Source organism: Microcaecilia unicolor, chromosome 14, assembly GCF_901765095.1.
Source record: "Microcaecilia unicolor chromosome 14, aMicUni1.1, whole genome shotgun sequence".
NCBI lineage: Eukaryota > Metazoa > Chordata > Amphibia > Gymnophiona > Siphonopidae > Microcaecilia > Microcaecilia unicolor.
In genome coordinates this window covers 38,889,944-38,908,890 of record NC_044044.1, presented here as the reverse complement: position 1 = coordinate 38,908,890, position 18,947 = coordinate 38,889,944, and the positions used below count along the sequence as shown (strand labels likewise).

At 47.6% G+C, this 18,947-nt stretch overlaps 1 protein-coding gene across 5 annotated transcripts in view; it reads left to right on the top strand.

The window, feature by feature from the left end:
- The window catches only part of FAM189B (family with sequence similarity 189 member B), a 33,774-nt gene extending 15,071 nt beyond the window's left edge, over window positions 1–18,703 (top strand). Inside the window, exons 2-12 of one of the 5 annotated variants that reach the window (XM_030186352.1) lie at window positions 416–472; window positions 561–722; window positions 2,154–2,282; window positions 3,247–3,354; window positions 3,780–3,940; window positions 6,772–6,871; window positions 8,625–8,709; window positions 12,763–13,338; window positions 16,236–16,301; window positions 16,612–16,862; window positions 17,381–18,703. In XM_030186352.1, coding sequence (XP_030042212.1) covers window positions 416–472; window positions 561–722; window positions 2,154–2,282; window positions 3,247–3,354; window positions 3,780–3,940; window positions 6,772–6,871; window positions 8,625–8,709; window positions 12,763–13,338; window positions 16,236–16,301; window positions 16,612–16,862; window positions 17,381–17,605 — 1,920 coding nt within the window. In that variant the 3' untranslated portion in view covers window positions 17,606–18,703. Of the gene's footprint in view, window positions 1–415; window positions 473–560; window positions 723–2,153; window positions 2,283–3,246; window positions 3,355–3,779; window positions 3,941–6,771; window positions 6,872–8,624; window positions 8,710–12,762; window positions 13,339–16,232; window positions 16,302–16,611; window positions 16,863–17,380 lie in introns of all 5 variants that reach the window. The other 4 variants (XM_030186351.1, XM_030186354.1, XM_030186353.1 and 1 more) reach the window with 4 other exon arrangements.
- Window positions 18,704–18,947: the final 244 nt, after the last annotated feature.

Genomic DNA, 18,947 nt, shown 5'->3' with positions numbered 1-18,947 from the left:
TTCCATGTAATTTCATTGAGTGTCCCTTGGTCTTTGTACTTTTTGAAAGAGTGAAAAATCAATTCACTTCTACCTCTTCTATACCACTCAGGATTTTATAGACATCAGTCGTATCACACCTTAGTCGTCTCTTTTCCAAGTGGAAGAGCCCTAACCTCTTTAGCCTTTCCTCATACGGGAAGAGTTCCTTCCCCTTTATCATGTTGGTCGCTCTTCTTTGAACCTTCTCTAATTCCTCTATATCTATATGGCGACCAGAACTGAACGCAATACTCAAGGTGAGGTTACACCATGGAATGATACACAGTATCCAAAAAGGATGGAGAACAATCCTGACAACTTATCAGTACCTTTGGTTAGGTCCCTGATGTGTCAAGAATCATATAATCATGTTTCTTTTCCTCTCTGTTTCCAGTTAGCTCTCTCGGGTCTAGTTGGGATTGTGTCCTGGAGACGGCCGTTTACCCTGGTGGTAAGTGTCACAGAATTCCAGGGAGGTTGGCAGACATAACTAGGGGCCACTGTCTTGTCTATTGACCTTCTGCCCCTCTGTCTTTTAGATCACCTTCTTCACCCTTCTCTCTGCGCTCTCCGTTATGCTCAGCTTGGCCGGCTCCATCCTGTCCTGTCAGAACGCTCAGCTGGTGAAATCTTTTGAGGCTTGCCAAAGAGTACAGAGCTATTCCCAGTCCAAGCGATTGTATACAAATAGTTACCTGCAGGTCTGTCACCCTGATGGACATTTACCATGCTGACCTAATCTGTGTGTGTATATATAGTTCATTTATACAGAGGAAGAACACTGCACACGCACACTGGCGGGTTCATAACAGAGCTCCAGGGTAGTACAGAGAGGCTGAGCCACTTTTGGGCTTCCTCCCATTGCCTTCTGGGACATGTAGTTCCTGATTCTTAAGAAATTGGATCTACAAGTCTCAGCAATTGCATGGCCTGGCTTCCATCTCGATGATCCTTACAAGAGAGAGAAGTGGCTTCGTCAAGGTCACACACTGAGGAGAATGGATCTGTGGTTTGCTGGTTCACAGCTCGGTAAAAATGCACTGGGGCACCAGCGGGCCCCATTCCAACATGTTATTTGGGTTCTCTCTAGTGCTGAAAGCACGTGTTTGCCAGAAAAAGACCGAGTAGAAATTTTGGGAACAGATAAGCTACACACACTTATGGGATAAAGTGACACTGGCAAAGGAGGTTGTGGGGTAGCTGATCCACGGGATTTAAGTTGGTGTCTGCGGGTTTCAGGTGGGGACAGAATTCCTCGCTGAACTGCATGATGCAGAGACACCAAGTTACCCAGTTCCAGGATGGAGATTTTGGAATAGTCCCAAAGCAGTGTGGGATTTGTAGTGCCGGATCCTGCCTATTGAAATCAGTGCTGCAAGTCCCTAAATGCACCAGAGTGGGGTGGTCAGAAATCCAGGACTGTCCCAAAATTTCCTGCTGGGAACTTGGCATGTCTGCATAGTGATGAGTTGTTTTTCTCCCTCACTGCCCCCGGATGGCCACACGGGGGCGCTCTGGACAGTGCTGGAATGGATCCCTAAAGGGCAATCATGCTACGGGGGGGGGGGGGGGGGGGGGGGGGGGATGTTAGTCTGAGTGCAGTAGCAAAAACCACACCAAAGCCGGTAGCATGTTGATGAAGTCAGGCGTATTGAGGACAAGAGTTTACTTTATGGTTTATTAAAAATATGTTATACCGCTATAGCGATTTACAAAGTTCATAAAAATACAGAAGGTGGAAGATGGAAAAAAACCCTACATTTTGGATAGGAAAGTTCGCATATACTGCTGGACATCTGCATGTGTTGATGGGAAACCTGGTGCCTCAATAAATGTGTTGGTCTGTTAGGTGCCACCAGCCTCATTTTCACTTTTAATCAGAAGAGTGAGGCTCTGTGGGCTTTGCAAAGCGACTGCAGAAACCTGTTGAGGGCAGCATCTGGAAACGCTGTAAGTGGGGAGGGCACCAAGCCTACCTTGGGTAAATCTACTGTAGGCACTCCCCATAGCCCACCGTACCAGGGAACCCCCCCCCCCAGCAGTATACGCGTTGTGGCTGTGCACTGCACTGTGTTTTAGTACAATTTTGTGCATTCTTCTGACTTTTGCTTCATCCTGGTTTTGTCTTCGAGGAGCGGGATTGGTGTGTTTGCTGCCAGGCCCTGTCAGAGCAGCCCCTTCCATCATCCTGCGGCAATAAGGATGAGATCCTGACGATGTACCCAAACCCAGACTGCCGAGGCATTCGTACCATCCTGAAGGTAATGCAGGAGGGGAAGGTCAGTGGGTTCGCAGAGAGCTGGGGTAACAGGGTCAGAGAGGGATGTGGGGAGGGAAAGGTGACAGCTGGGATGATGGGGCTGTGGAGGCTCCAGAGGGGTGTTGTGAGTGGGGAGGGGGCGATGTCACTGAGCTGGAATGATGGGGCTGTGGGGGCTCCAGAAGGGTGTTGTGAACAGGGGCGTAGCTGCTATGGGGCCACGGGGGCCAGGGCCCCTGTACATTTGGCCCTGGACCCCCCTGCCAATGACCCTCTCAACCCCCTCCCCTCCCGCTGCCAACCTGCCTTCAACCTGCCATCGCCGTCTAGTACCTTTGCTGGCGGGGGACCCCAACCCCCGCCAGCTGAAGTCCTTCTTGCTTCGTTTGGTTTCTGAGTCTGTCTGACGTCCTGCACGTACACAACGTGCAGGACGTCAGATTCACAGAAACAGAACGAAGCCTTGTGGGGCTTCATTCTGTTTCTGTGAGTACGTCAGACAGACTCAGAAACCAAACGAAGCAAGAAGACTTCGGCTGGTGGAGGTTGGGGTCCCCCACCAGCAAAGGTAGGCGACGTCACGGCGACGGCGGGCGGGCCACAGTTGTTGGAGGTGGTTCTGGTGGCGGCGGGGTGCTAAAATGTGCCCCCTCACCTCGGCTCTGGACCCCCCTAATGGCGAAGTCCAGAAACGCCCCTGTGAATAACGTACTAAGGTCAGAGGGGGCTTTGGCAGTGATTGATGAACAGGAGCACCATAGTCACGGAATTACTGGAGGTGTTGGTGAGCAGAGATGCCAAAGTTAGTGGGTGGGTGTGGGGGGAGGCTGAGACGGTGACCAGAGGCATTGAGGTTAGAGGAGGTTGTTAGCGAGCAGGACCACTAGGGTCAGGGCCAGAAGTCCAGGAACGATGCCTGTGGATGCTCCTTGGCGCTGATGCCATCTGCTCTCTGTGTGTCCTAGGATCTTCTCTTCAGTGTCTGTGGTCTCACCATTCTCTCCACCATCATCTGCGTCCTGTCCGCTGTCATCTGCTGTATTCATATCTTTTCCCAAGACGTTATCCATGTTGTAAGTGGGTCTCTGTCCCTCCTCCTCCCATTCTCCCTGCCCTAAGGCTGAACTATCGGACCACTGCCCCATGCTGAGGACATGGCAGCTGTTCTTTCTGAGGATTACTGAGGAAGGGCAGGCTGAAGCAGTCCTGGGTCTGCTCTGTTGGAGATAGAGTGGGATGTGTGGCACTTTTGGAGGGGATGAGAAGCTTGTTGGGATATTCTGACACCTAAAGATGATGGGGGTAACCAGCAGACATGTTTGGAGCAGATGTGACGATAGTTCTCCTTCAAGGATACCCTGTTCACGCTCACACCTCAGCCAGTGTCCCCATTTGCTTCTGTGTGGTCCAAAGGTCACTTCAAGGTCACGGCCACATCAGGAATGGCCTCGTCAGCCGGCTGTCACCTTTTCACGCTTTCTTCGCTTGCCTCCTTCAGCTGATTCCTCAGAGGTCCACCTCTGTCAACCTGGAGTGCCTGTCCCCTCAAGATGTCTTCCTGCAGAACCCGGTGGAGAGCGAGGAGTTTGTGCCCCCGGTACCACCTCCTCCGTATTATCCTCCGGAGTACACCTGCAGCTCGGAGACTGATGCTCAGAGGTGAGGAGATAACCCTGATGCCAGAGACTCAGGACTAGATGTGCACTGGGGCAGCTTTTCATTCTCCCTAGAGGGTGGTCACCAGGGTCAGCCCGAGGCTAAATGACATCCTAAAATAATCCTCCAGCTGAGGCCCTCCCCACGCCTGCTCTCAGGCCCAGCTTGTAGCCCCTTCTGTTCCTACCCCAGCCCCTTCTCTTCCCCTCCCCAGTACCAGCAGTTCCCTCAGCCTCCAGTTTCCACTCCAAGCCCCCTCTCTTCTCCCCTCAGCCTCCAGTTTCCACTCCCAGCCCCCTCTCTTCTCCCATCAGCCTCCAGTTTCCACTCCCAGCCCTTTCTCTTTCCCCTCAGCCTCTGGTTTCCACTCCTAGCCCCTTCTCTTCTCCCTCATTCTCCGGTTTCCACTTCCAGCCCCTTCTCTTCCCCCTCAGTTCCAGCAACATCCATCAGGTGCAGTTACCAGGCAGTCTGTGCTTTTGCACTCATAGCCCACCCCCCTCACCAGGGTCCTCTCTACTGCAGCGGCTCCTTAGCTCTGGATCAGACTGTTGCATGCCTTCCCATCTATCTTTGCTTCTCTGGTGTCTCTGTTGGGAGTCTGGGACCAAGATGCCAGTGTCAAATCTGCTTGCTGCGCTCCTGTGCTGTCTTTGCTATGCTGTGCCCAAGCTGACTGCCAACAACTGTCTTTTCTCTACAGTCAGAGTCATTTTCTGTCACACAGAGTCCTACACCATCCCCTCTCTGTTAGGAGCACAGTGGCTGCATGCAGTGTCATATTATCCTGTGTGTGTGTGTGTGTGTGTGGTGGGGCGGGGGGGCTGGAGATGAGGGTTCAGGAGAGGCAATGCTGCCTGGAGGTGGGTGGCTATCTTGCAGTCTGCTGGCAGCAGCTCTGTGTACCATGATCAGGGTGGGAGGGTAGTCACTCTGACTGGTTCTGACTCCTGAAAGTCAGTGGCTGCTGCTGCCCCTGGAATTCTGCTCCTCTCAGGTGGAATGCATAGTTTGCATAATGCTAGAACAGGCCCTGGGGGGCTACCAGGGCATCAGCCACAGACTGAACTAGTCCTGACACTACCCCCAGTACATCTCTAGGGATTTGCGCTCCTGCTTGCCTTAGAGAAATTGGAATTTATTTTATTTTTGTTACATTTGTACCCCGCGCTTTCCCACTCATGGCAGGCTCAATGCGGCTTACATGGGGCAATGGAGGGTTAAGTGACTTGCCCAGAGTCACAAGGAGCTGCCTGTGCCTGAAGTGGGAATCAAACTCAGTTCTTCAGTTCCCCAGGACCAAAGTCCACCACCCTAACCACTAGGCCACTCCTCCAGATACACTGGATACACTGAGGGAAAGACCAGCCATGGACTCAATGTGACCCTTATCACACGAAGTGAGCACAAACACAGTGAAGGTGACTAAAAACCAATAGCCAGACAATGTGGATATATCAAACGATTATCATCATCCAAGACTCGACGCGAGCCATGTTTCGGTCTAGTAGGCCTGTATCAGGAGTCTAAAAGCAACATACAGCAACATGAATAGACTGTCATGTCCCTTTTGTTTAATTTATCCAATCTTAAATGATACATAAAAATAATAAAAGAACATAATTAACCGGTTCATCAAGCAAATGCAGTTATATTACCCTTATCACCAGGGGCATAGTCAGACATCCAATTTTGGGTGGGCCTGGGCCCAGGATGGGTGGGCAGAAGAACTCTGCCTTGTCCCACAAGGGATTTGGTCTCTCCCTCTCTGGCCTGCATAGCATATGATCTCTGAAACATCCTCCCTCCCCCGCAGCTACTAATACACACTGCTCATGTTGGCCCCACAGCAAGTATCAGTTGCTGTTCGCTGCAGGCGAAGATCTGCTATTTACAAGGTATGCAGGCGGGACAGTTGTTGGGACTTTTCGGCTGGTGGGGCTTGGGAATCCCTGCCAGCCTCATCATAGGTGTGCTGCTATTGGGTGAGTGTGAGGTCAAAGTGGGTGGGGCTGGGCCCACCCTTGCCTACGCCACTGCTTATCACATGAACCATCTGGTAACTTCACATTGTCATGGGGAAAACTAATGCCCTACACAAAGACAAAGAATGTCTTCTTGTGAAAGCCTACCCAGCAGACCCGAACTAATTCATGAACAATGCATCACATCTTTCAATCGAAGAAATGAACAATACCCCTTCCACATAATCCTATTACTTCAAACTGTACGAATTTTACCACTCCAGTTATATTTAAATGTACTTCTACCCTTATCCTACTCTGTATTGCTCACTAGAAGCTGTAGTCCCATCACCGGAGACTTATCAGCCTCGTTGGGATTACTTCTCTTTACATGCTACTATATATTCGTCCCAAAGTTGTATTCTCTTTACCTGAACCTTATCAGCTTCCTTGCACCTGCTGTTACTCTATTTTCCACTCTGTATATACTCCCGGAGTTGGTACTCTCCTCTCCGGAACCTGTAAGCCACATTGAGCCTACTGCTATGCGAGAAAATGTGGGAAACAAATGTAATAACTAAAATAAAAAAATAAATAGCGCCTGATACTAGTACATCCTATGCCTTCCAGTGGTACATATATGAGCATGAACCAGATTGAGGCCTGGTACTCCAAGCCTGCCCCCAGTAAATGCCACATGGTCAGAGCCCCGGAGTTGGCAACGGGGAAGGCCTTCAGGATGATCCCTAGACGTTGCCCTGAGATCTGGGAGCAGAAAAGGGTGCTGGTAGTAAAAAACTAAAACTTTAGGTTTTTGGTAAAATTATCTAAAGAAACACTGGCTGATGCTTCAAACCTTTCCCTCCACAGCATCACTTATAATGGATCCATGGACAGCCCCATTCCTCTGTATCCCACAGACTTCCCACCATCTTATGAAACAGTCATGGGACTCCAGGGAGACAGCCAGGTAAGGGATGGAGCTGGAGGCATTAATCAGGGGAAGGAGGAGGAGGAAAGACTAGACCCAGTAGGGGGGAAAGAGATAGGAAGAAATACTGGACCTGGGGGGGGAGAGAGAGAGAGAGATCCAGACCAAAAGGGGAGGAAGAGAAATGCTAGATGTGGGGTGGGGGAGTGGAGGGAAGAGAGAGACTGCACCAGAGGAGAAGAGATGTCAGACCTTTGAGGGACAGAGAGAGAAATGCTGGATCACAGGGGAGGGGGTCAGGGTGAGAGAGAGAGATGCTGGACCAAGAGGGGGGCAGCAGGGGGTAGAGGAGAGATGCTGGGATGGGGGTGGGGGGAGGGCGAGATGCTGGCCTTGAGGTGGGGGGTGCAGGAGGAAGGGAAGAGAGAGAGGAGAAGTTAGACATGGAGAGGGATGGGGACACAAAGAAGAGATGCAGAGCATGGAGGGAGCATAAAGACAGGGACACAGAGGGGAGATGCTGGACAGGACAGATAGGGACACAGAGGGAGGATGGATGGTGGATATGGAAAAGAAATATCAAAAGGACAGGAGACCCTGATAAGAGAGAAGGGGGGGGGGGGGGACGGCGGAAACAGAGAAAAGCAGAAAAGAGACACTGGGACCAAAGCAATGCCCAAACAACAAATGTAGAAAAAATATATTTTTTTTCTGAATTTATTAATTATAATAGTATGTCAGTTTTGGAAAATGGGCATCTCTAATATTTTGCATTTCAGTTTCTATTTTTATTACTAGGACAGGTTTTCTATATAGGTCTGGAATGTGTTTTGGTTTTTTTGCAGGATTTGTTTACTGGAGCTCTGCAGGGGTTTCCCCCCTTTTCCCCTCCCTCCCCCCATCCCCACTAGCTTAGTTATAGGGGGCCCATTCAGTCTTAGCTATGCCACCAATGTGAATTCTCCCAGAATGAAGGTGATGGAGGATTGCAGAACTGTGAGTTCCAATCCAAGGCTTCCACTGAGCCACCATGTACCCTGGGGGAGGAGAAGCCTAGGGTGCAAATCCCTCTTCTCCCACTGATGCCCCTTGTGACCTTTGGCAAATTATATCAGCCCACTGCCCAAGGATCCCTGCATTACTATTTTAATGCACATGATTAGAAAATAATGGGACTTGTCTTAAAGTTTATTAATGTATCTGTAAATCTAACCCTCAGATTTTAAGCTCACAGGGTTAGGGAAATACTACTACTATTTAGCATTTCTATAGCGCTACAAGGCGTACGCAGCGCTGCACAAACATAGAAGAAAGACAGTCCCTGCTCAAATAACTTACAATCTAATAGACAAGAAATAAAGTAAGCAAATCAATTAATGTGTACAGGAAGGAGGAGAGGAGGGTAGGTGGAGGCGAGTGGTTACGAGTCAAAAGCAATCTTTATCTTTATCTGATTGTAGAGTAACTCGCCTTGAAGAGACCCAAAGCATGCACCTCACCTTAAATAACTTTAACAGGGGTACGAACAGTATCATTCAGGTCTGAAGAAAATCTTATATTGTAAAGGATTTCATTCATTACAATAGAAAAGAAGCACATTTTCTTCAGATCTGCTTTGCCACATTGGGTCTTGCAGATCATCTGCCCTGTTCTCCAGCACTTCACTCCTCCTGCCTCTGCTTCATGCAGCTCACTGAGATTAGCTTCCGAGGGGCCTGCATGCCATCCCTACATCTATTTGGGTAATATTTGCTGTAAGAATGTGGACTGTCATTATTCTGGTTCCTTTCAGGCAACATTGTTCGACCCTCAGGTTACTGAAGTGTCTCACACGGGTGCCCGCAACAGGATCAACTCAGCTGCACTAAGTGCTGAAGGTAAGAGGGATCTCTGAGCCCACAGAAAGCGAGAGAGATGCTAAATATGGAGAGGAGTGGAGGAGTGGCCTAGTGGTTAGCGCACCGGTCTTGCAATCCAGAGGTGGCTGGTTTAAATCCCACTGCTGCTCCTTGTGATCTTGGGCAAGTCACTTAACCCTCCTTTGCCTCAGGTACAAACTTAGATTGTGAGCCCTCCTGGGACCAGTGGTGTAGCCACAGGTGGGCCTGGGTGGGCTTGGGCCCACCCACTTAGGGCTCAGGCCCACCCAACAGTAGCACATGTTTAGCAATAGCTGATGGGGATTTCCAGCTGTACCAGCTGAAGACTTCCCCTTGATGGTAATGAAAATGGTGTGCTCCATGATACTGACACCTGCGAATGCTCTGTTTTCAGCGCATGCCTGCTGAAGACTGCCAAGGTGGAGAGAAGCATTTTCCCACCAGCTTAGATATTTTTTTTTGGGGGGGGGGGAGGGGAGAACACTTGGTGCCCACCCACTTCTTGCCTAGGCCCACCCAAAATCTGCTGTCTGGCTACGCCCCTGCCTGGGACAGATAAATATCCAGAATACCTGAATGTAACTCACCTTGAGCTACTACTGAAAAGATGTGAGCAAAATCTAAATAAATAGATTTTATTTATTTATTTAATGCTATGCATGTGCGATGATATGGACAGTGGATTTCTGGTGGTGTGAGACATGTATGCTGTCCTGCTTGTGACCAGTGACTTGATATTTGCCCAGTGCAGCATCCATGGACACTGGATCTCCGAGGATGTGATTCTTGTGTATTGTAGTGTCTATTCTGGCTCTTCAGTGTCCTGATACTTTGTGAATTGCAGTGTCTGTGGACTATTGAGCTCTGGTGATGTTTTTTTTTGTGTATTGCAGTGTCTATTATGGCTGTTCAGTGTCCTGATATTTTCTAGTAGAGGAGTGTGGTAACCGTGTTAGTCCACTCTTAAGGTTATCAATAGAAATCAAACAAAATAAAACATGGAAAATAAAATAAGATGATACCTTTTTTTACTGGACATAACTTAATACATTTCTTGATTAGCTTTCGAAGGTTGCCCTTCTTCGTCAGATCGGAAATAAGCAAATGTGCTAGCTGACAGTGTATATAAGTGAAAACATTCAAGCATTACTATGATAGTCTGACAGGGTGGGAGGATGGGGGTGGGTCGGAGGTATGCATGGGGACATCAAAGCATATCATTGATATTCTAACAGGATGGGTGTGGATAGGTGAGGGGTGGGGTGATCAACAGAGACATACAGCTTTATGGTTTATAATGGGCCAGGAACCCCAGATCCTTGTTAAGTCCTTTCTGTTGGGTGTTAAAATATTCAATCATTCTGACTTCAAAGGTCTTACGTTCTTGTATGGTTTTAAAGTTACCTTTCAGTATTCTCATTGTGAAATCACTGGTACAGTGTCCTGGTTCTGTGAAGTGCTGTCCCACCGGGTGGGGGGCCCTACTGGCTGTATTGTTCATGTGATGTCTATGTAAATTGAATCTTGTCTTAAGCATCTGGCCTGTTTCTCCAATATAGCATCTTTCGTTACATTTTTTACACTGAATGATATATACCACATTGGAAGATGAGCAAGTGAAAGATCCCTTTATGTTGAATATCTTTCCTTTGTGGATAACTGTGGGGTCCTGTGAAATATTTTGGCATAGTTTGCAACTGGATAAATTACAGGGACGTGTGCCCTTCTGTTCCTTTTCAGTCTGTGATGAAAGTTTACTTCTGATTAGCTTGTGTTTTAAGTTGGGTGGCTGTCGGAAGGCCAGTACTGGTGGGGATGGGAATATCTCTTTCAGTAGTTCATCCTCCTGGAGTATAGGTTGTAGATCTCTTATGATTTTCCTCAGTTTTTCCAGCTCTGGATTGTATGTCACTACAAGGGGGATTCTGTCTGTGGGTTTTTTCTGATATTTTCTAAATTGCAGTGTACATGGACAGTGAATCTCTGTTGATTATTGTGTATTGCAGTGTCCTGATACGTTGTATATTGCAGTGTCCATGGACAATGGATTTCTCATGATCTGATTCTTATGTACTGTATTACAGTGTCTATGGACAGTGGATCTCTTGTGATCTGATTCTTGTGTATTACAGTGTTTATTAGTGACACTTCAGTGTCTGTGTATGGTGGATCTCTCGTGATCTGATGCTTGTGTTTTACAGTGTCTATTAGTGACGCTTCAGTGTCTGTGTACGGTGGATCTCTCGTGATCTGATGCTTGTGTTTTACAGTGTCTATTAGTGACGCTTCAGTGACCGTGGATGGTGGATCTCTCGTGATCTGATTCTTGTGTATTACAGTATCTATTAGTGACTCTTCAGTGTCCGTGGACGGTGGATCTCTCGTGATCTGATTCTTGTGTATTTCAGTATCTATTAGTGACTCTTCAGTGTCCGTGGACAGTGGATCTCTCGTGATCTGATTCTTGTGTATTACAGTGTTTATTAATGGCTCCACAGTGTCCTGATACTTTGTATATAGATAGTGGATCTCTGGTGATGTGTTTCTTGTGTATTACAGTGTCTATTTTGGCTCTTCAGTGTCCTGATACGTTGTATATTGCAGTGTCTGTGGATAGTGGATCTCTCATGATCTGATTCTTGTGCATTCCAATGTCTATTAGTGACTCTTCAGTGTCTATGGATAGTGGATCTCTTGTGATCTGATTCTTGTGTTTTACAGTGTTTATTAGTGACGCTTCAGTGTCTGTGTACGGTGGATCTCCTGTGATCTGATTCTTGTGTATTACAGTGTTTATTAGTGACGCTTCAGTGTCTGTGTACGGTGGATCTCTCGTGATCTGATTCTTGTGTATTACAGTGTTTATTAGTGACGCTTCAGTGTCTGTGTACGGTGGATCTCTCGTGATCTGATTCTTGTATTTTACAGTGTCTATTAGTGACGCTTCAGTGACCGTGGATGGTGGATCTCTCGTGATCTGATTTTTGTGTTTTATAGTGTCTATTAGTGACGCTTCAGTGTCCGTGGACGGTGGATCTCTCGTGATCTGATTCTTGTGTATTTCAGTATCTATTAGTGACTCTTCAGTGTCCGTGGACAGTGGATCTCTCGTGATCTGATTCTTGTGCATTCCAGTGTCTATTAGTGACTCTTCAGTGTCTGTGGATAGTGGATCTCTTGTGATCTGATTCTTGTGTTTTACAGTGTTTATTAGTGACACTTCAGTGTCCGTGGATAGTGGATCTCTCATGATCTGATTCTTGTGCATTCCAGTGTCTATTAGTGACTCTTCAGTGTCTATGGATAGTGGATCTCTTGTGATCTGATTCTTGTGTTTTACAGTGTTTATTAGTGACACTTCAGTGACCGTGGATGGTGGATCTCTTGTGATCTGATTTTTGTGTTTTACAGTGTCTATTAGTGACGCTTCAGTGTCCGTGGACGGTGGATCTCTCGTGATCTGATTCTTGTGTATTTCAGTGTTTATTAATGGCTCCACAGTGTCCTGATACTTTGTATATAGATAGTGGATCTCTGGTGATGTGTTTCTTGTGTATTACAGTGTCTATTTTGGCTCTTCAGTGTCCTAATACGTTGTATATTGCAGTGTCCGTGGACAGTGGATCTCTCATGATCTGATTCTTGTGCATTCCAGTGTCTATTAGTGACTCTTCAGTGTCCGTGGACCTCTCGTCATCTGATTCTTGTATATTACAGTGTTTATTAGTGGCTCCACAGTGTCCTTATACTTTGTATATAGACAGTGGATCTCTGGTGATGTGTTTCTTGTGTATTGAAATGTCTATTAGTGGCTCTTCAGTGTCCGTAGACAGTTGATCTCTGGTGATGTGATTTTTCTGTATTGCAATGTCTATTAATGGTTGTTCAGTGTCTGTAGACAGTGGATATCTAGTGATGTGATTCTTATGTGTTGCAGTGTATATTAGTGGCTCTTCAGTGTCCATGGACTGTGGATCTCTGATGTGATTTTTGTGTATTGCAGTGTCTGTTAGTGGTTCTTCAGTGTCCCTGATACTTTTTGTGTTGCAGTTTCCATGGACAGTGGATCTCTGGTGATGTCGGAGATTATCGATATGCCCAATGATAGCAGCCCCTCTGAGGACTCCTGTCTCCTGGAATTACAGGGTTCAATGAAATCCCTGGATTACGTGCTCTTCCGCTCCATTCAGCGGAGTCGAGCAGACTACTGCCTGAGTGTGGACTGTGTGCAGTGTGGCCATCACTTGCAAAGCCCCACCCTGGGCCTTCAAGGACCCTTTGAAGAGTGCCCACGCCCCAGGATTAGAAGTGAAAGATCATATTCCTGCTCGACTCCTAGTGCTTGCTATGAAAGTCTTCCTGAGACTGGTGGCGCCATGACCTACAGCTGCAACAGACTAGAAGCCATTGGTCAATCTTTGGGACCCTGCCTTCCAGAGGTTCGTGTGAAAGGAAAAATATCCATACACGGACAAGGGACATTGAGTTCTTCACATCAGGCCTCAGAGCGCTCCCAGAGAAGGTGCAGTGAAAGCTCACGTCTACAGACCCCTGGCAGCGGGCGCTCTGTTCAACCACTGCCCAGGTCACACAGCGACCCAGCTATTTCCCTTTCCACTGGTACTGGTGAGTAAAATTGTCACTCCAGTCAGATTTCTGATATTAAGGAGACAGTGGGGCAGGTAGGAAAGAAGTGAGAGGACTAGAAATAGTGGGCTGGGGCAAAGAGGGGACTAGCAGGGTTAAGAGTCAGATAGAGGGGCATTTTTGAAAGGGACGTCCATGTTTCAATTTGGATGCCCTCGCAAAACGTCCCGATCCAGGGACGGGGAAGCCCGTATTTTCGAAACAAGATGGACGTCCATCTTTCGTTTTGATAATACGGTCAGGGGGACGTCCAAATCCTGAAATTTGGTTGTCCTTAGAGATGGTCGTCCCTAGACATGGACGTTTCTGATTTTCAGCGATTTTCAAAACCAAGGATGTCCATCTCAGAAACGACCAAATGCAAGCCATTTGGTTGTGTGAGGAGCCAGCATTTGTAGTGCACTGGTCCCCCTGACATGCCAGGACACCAACCGGGCACCCTAAGGGGCACTGCAGTGGACTTCATAAATTGCTCCCAGGTACATAGCTCCCTTACCTTGTGTGCTCAGTCCCCCAAAACCCACTACCCACAACTGTACATCACTACCATAGCCCTTACGGTGAAGGGGGGCACCTAGATGTGAATACAGTGGGTTTGTGGTGGGTTTTGGAGGGCTCGCTGTTTCCTCCACAAACGTAACAGGTAGGGGGATGGGCTTGGGTCCGCCTGCCTGAAGTGCACTGCACCCACTAAAACTGCTCCAGGGACCTGCATACTGCTGTGATGGACCTGAGTATGACATCTGACGCTGGCATAGAGTCTGGCAATCAATATTTTGAAAGATATTTTTTGAGGGTGGGAGGGGGTTAGTGACCACTGGGGAAGTAAGGGGAGGTGATCCCCGATTCTCTCCGGTGGTCATCTGGTAATTTTGGGAACCTTTTTGTGCCTTGGTTGTAAGAAAAACACGACCAGGTAAAGTTGTCCAAGTGTTCGTCAGGGATGTCCTTGCTTCTTTCGATTATGGGTCAAGGACGTCCTTGTTTCTTTCGATTATGGGTCAAGGACGTCCAAGTGGTAGGCACGCCCAAGTCCCACCTTCGCTACACCTCCGACACGCCCCCTTGAACTTTGGCCATCCCTGCGATGGAAAGCAGTTGGGGACCTCCAAAATTGGGTTTCGATTGTACCGATTTGCACGACCCTGGGAGAAGGAAGTCCATCTTCCGATTTATCTCAAAATATGGGCGTCCTCTTTTGAAAATGAGCCCAATAGAATAACTTTTGAGGACAGAGAACAAAGGATACAATGGCGTGTGCATGCCAGCTAAGTTAATTCAACATACCATTACTGTGCATAAGTACATAAGTATTGCCAAACTGGGAAAGACCAAAGGTCCATCGAGCCCAGCATCCTGTTTACAACAGTGGCCAATCCAGGTCACAAATACCCGGCAAGATCCCAAAAATGTACAGAACATTTTATACTTCTTATCCCAGAAATAATGGATTTTCCCCAAGTCCATTTAATAATGGTCTACTACTACTACTACTACTATTTAACATTTCTAACGTGCTACTAGGGTTACGCAGCGCTGTACAATTTAACATAGAAGGACAGTCCCTGCTCAAAGAGCTTACAATCTAAAGGACAAATGTACAGTCAGTCAAGTAGGGGCAGTCAAATTGGGGCAGTCTAGATTTCCTGAAAGGTATAAAGGTAAGGTGGCGAAAGCAACATTGAAGAGGTGGGCTTTGAGCAAGGATTTGAAGACGGGTAGGGAGGGGACTTGGTGTAAGGGCTCAGGAAGTTTATTCCAAGCATAGGGTGAGGCGAGGCAGAATGGGCAAAGCCTGGAGTTGGCAGTGGTGGAGAAGGGTGCTGAGAGGAGGGATTTGTCCTGTGAGCAGAGGTCTCGGGCGGGAACGTAAGGGGAAATGAGGGTAGAGAGGTAATGCGGGGCTGCAGACTGAGTGCATTTGTAGGTAAGAAGGAGAAGCTTGAACTGTATGCAGTATTTGATCGGAAGCCAGTGAAGTGACCTGAGGAGAGGGGTGATATGAGTATATCGGTTCAGGCGGAATATAAGACGTGCAGCAGAGTTCTGAACGGATTGAAGGGGGGATAGATGGTTAAGTGGGAGGCCAGTGAGGAGTAGGTTACAGTAGTCAAGGCGAGAGGTAATGAGAGAGTGGATGAGAGTTCGGGTGGTGTACTCAGAGAGGAAGGGGCGAATTTTGCTGATGTTAAAGAGGAAGAAGCGACAGGTCTTGGCTGTCTGCTAGATATACGCGGAGAGGGAGGAGTCGAAGATGACTCTGAGGTTGCGGGCGGATGAGACGGGGATGATGAGGGTGTTATCAACTGAGATCGAGAGCGGTGGAAGAGGAGAAGTGGGTTTTGGTGGAAAGATGATAAGCTTGGTCTTGGCCATGTTCAGTTTCAGGTGGCGGTTGGACATCCAGGCAGCAATGTCGGATAAGCAGGCCGATACCTTGGCCTGGGTCTCCGCGGTGATGTCTGGTGTGGAGAGATACAGCTGGGTGTCATCAGCATAAAGATGATACTGGAAACCATGAGATGAGATCAGTGAGCCCAGAAAAGAGGTGTAGATTGAAAAAAGAAAGGGTCCAAGGACAGATCCCTGGGGAACTCCAACAGAGAGCGGGATGGGGGTGGAGGAAGATCCATGAGAGTGTACTCTGAAGGAGCGGTGGAAGAGATAGGAGGAGAACCAGGAGAGAACAGAGCCCTGGAACCCAAATGAGGACAGTGGATTTTCTTGCTTTTGTTTGATTTTACAAGGTATGGCAGGCCAGTGGACGGAAGTTTATTTTCCTGCATTCTCTAGCATACTTGTCACAGAGTCTGGCATGGGGCTTTAAGGGGTCTGCATGCTCCAATGAGTTAATGTTCCGTCTCCCCTTCCAGCAGATTTCAGGGATCCTCTGTACAGCAAAGCTCTTCAGGATGAAGTATCCACTTCCTCTGGAGATCCAGGTGAGCATTTACAGATCCTTAAGAAACAGTTACACCTGAATGCAGCACCAGTAAATCTGAGCTTCAGAAGCTATCAGGAAGTTCCTTGAGAAAACTCCGATGTTAGATAACAAAGGTTCCAGGACCTGACAGATCTGGAACTTTTTTTTTAGAGAAATGACTATGATTTTTGTATAGGATATGGGGTATCTACTTAGCTTGTACAGATGTTAGCCGTCAGGTCCTGGAACCTCATTCAAAGTATATGATGTGGAGTCTCTATATAACTTGCTATATAACTCTTCTTTCTTTGGTCTGATCTCCCTGGCAGTGTTGTGCTCAGAGGTTTGCCTCCTTCGTGGCTCCCAGTGTGACTCCCCACAGCTGTTTAGAGCTATGTCATTTGGACGCAACAAGCTCCGGGTGACCAAGAGAGTAGTGCAGAAGCTGTCACGAAGTGGTGCCCGCTCCCTGGGGGACCTCAAGGTGTGCCGAAACACCAGAGTCCTGGTGGCCAAGTTTCTGCAGAGGTCCAAACGCAACCTCACCACGGGACTAGAGCAGGCAGGAAAGCAGAAGCAGGTAAGAGACCAGGGCAGGTACCAAACATCCAGTGTTTGGTGTAGAAATAACAGTTTTTCTGACTTGTGTAATCAATCAATAATATTGATTCGCATCTGAACAAAGGACCCACGTGGTCTGGAAATCTGAGACCCTCCATCATCTCTGGCTACTTCTTATGTTGGGCCAATCAATGTATATTAACCCTCAAAAATTGCAGTTTTATCCAGGCCTGAACTGGCTACTATCGCTAGTAATGATTAAATGAACTCTATTTCCTTGGTTAGAAAGTGTATCTATTATATGAAGAAGCAACACAAGTCTGTAAAAGGCTGACCTGAGCAGGCATTATGTGACATCTCTGGAAGTCTGAATGTTTCTGTGGTTGGGGAGGATCTTGGGGAAATGAGAAGCTGTAGTGATAAGGGACCCGTGGGTGCCAGCTGTCAGTTTGGGTTGTGATTCTTATATGCCCCTGTCTCTGAGTGTCTTTATGTTTTGCTTTCTTCTAGTTTTTATTCTCCATTTTATGGTTGTAGGTCCCAGGAGGACCCTGGCAGATAGGCCACCTCCCATCTCGAGAGGGAATCCACCTAAGAAGCTGTGGCGACCTCAGCTCCACCTCGTCCCTGCGGCGCCTCCTGTCTGGTAGGAGATTAGAGCGTACACGACCCCACAGCCTCAGCTTGGTTTACAAGGAGAACATCCTCCGAGGGGAGGTCGAAGCTGCAGTTTTATCCAGCACTTCAGGGGCCTTCCAATAAAGCTCTTTCATCAGGACATCTCCAAGAGGGGAAAGGCCCAGAGAGGGAGAAATTACTTTAAAATTACTGCACTCAGGACAACAGTTGGGGCTATAGCTAGCCATAAACTGACCACCTGAGGATGGACAGAGTGACATGGCCTCCATGGCAAAGAAAGACGGAACATGACAGTACCATTGCTTGCAACTGTGCTGGAAATTTGTGATTCATTTTGGTTAGGTTTGCTAGAATGTGTATCACTTCTGCTCATTTCAAGAAGATAGAACAAGGACTCAGTCACTGATAAGGTGACCTCCCACCCAGGAAACTCTGCAGATACCCCTCCTGAGCTCTACCAAGGCTATCTTGCTCCATCACCTACTCGCTTCTCACACCTTCTTCCTCAAATATTTCCTGGAACTCTCTCATCAAACACACTTCCTAAGACTCTTTCCTCACACTTCCTAGGCCTCCCCTTCCCTCCCACATATCTCCTAAGATTATACGCCCATCACACACACTTCCTAGGACTCCTTTTCTGTCCCACACAGTTCTTAAGATTATTCCCTCATATCGCCTCAGCCTCAATTTCTGCCTCACACACTCTAGAAACTCCCATCACACACACTCTAGGATTCTTTCCTCACACCTCTAGGCCTCCCCTCTATCATACCTCCAAGGATTGTGCGCCTTTAACAAATGACTTCCTAAGAGCCTTCTTCCCTCACTTGTCCTTAGGCTGTTTGCTCATGTTAAGCATTTTGGGGGCAGAAGCCTGTATCCTAACTTGCATGATGAGAGGAACTGTTGTGTATTTTGCAGGAGGTGTTGGCATGGACGGCAGGTTGGAGAGTGAAGGTGATATAAGGTGGGAAGAATTCGATTTTTTACTGTCCGTATAAATCTTTATACAGCATGCTGAGAATATTTTGGCTTCTGGGAGAGGAACATTTCTCCAGTGCAGAATCACTTCAGCGAGGCACATCATGAGAATACAGGGCTTAAATGTTGTTGTTTCCTGTCCTGGTTTCTAATTATGCTGACATTTTCAGGCCCGGCTTTCCCAGTCAGCTCGCTCAAAATCTGCTAAGCAAAACATATTAATAATTGTAATGGAGCTGACAGGGAGAAAAAAAAATACAGCTCTTCTGTCTAAAATTCAGGTGTTTTGTCTCATTTACCAGATAATCCTTAACCGCTCTAAGGGCTCCTTTTACCAAGCTGCAGTAAAAGGGGGCCTGCGGTAGAATCGATGCAGGTTTTTCATGTAGCGGGTACTAAGCTGGATTTATAAAAAATAAGAAATAGCCCTTCGCTAATCACAGGGATTGATGTGTGGCCCTTCCTTCCACGGTAACAGCTC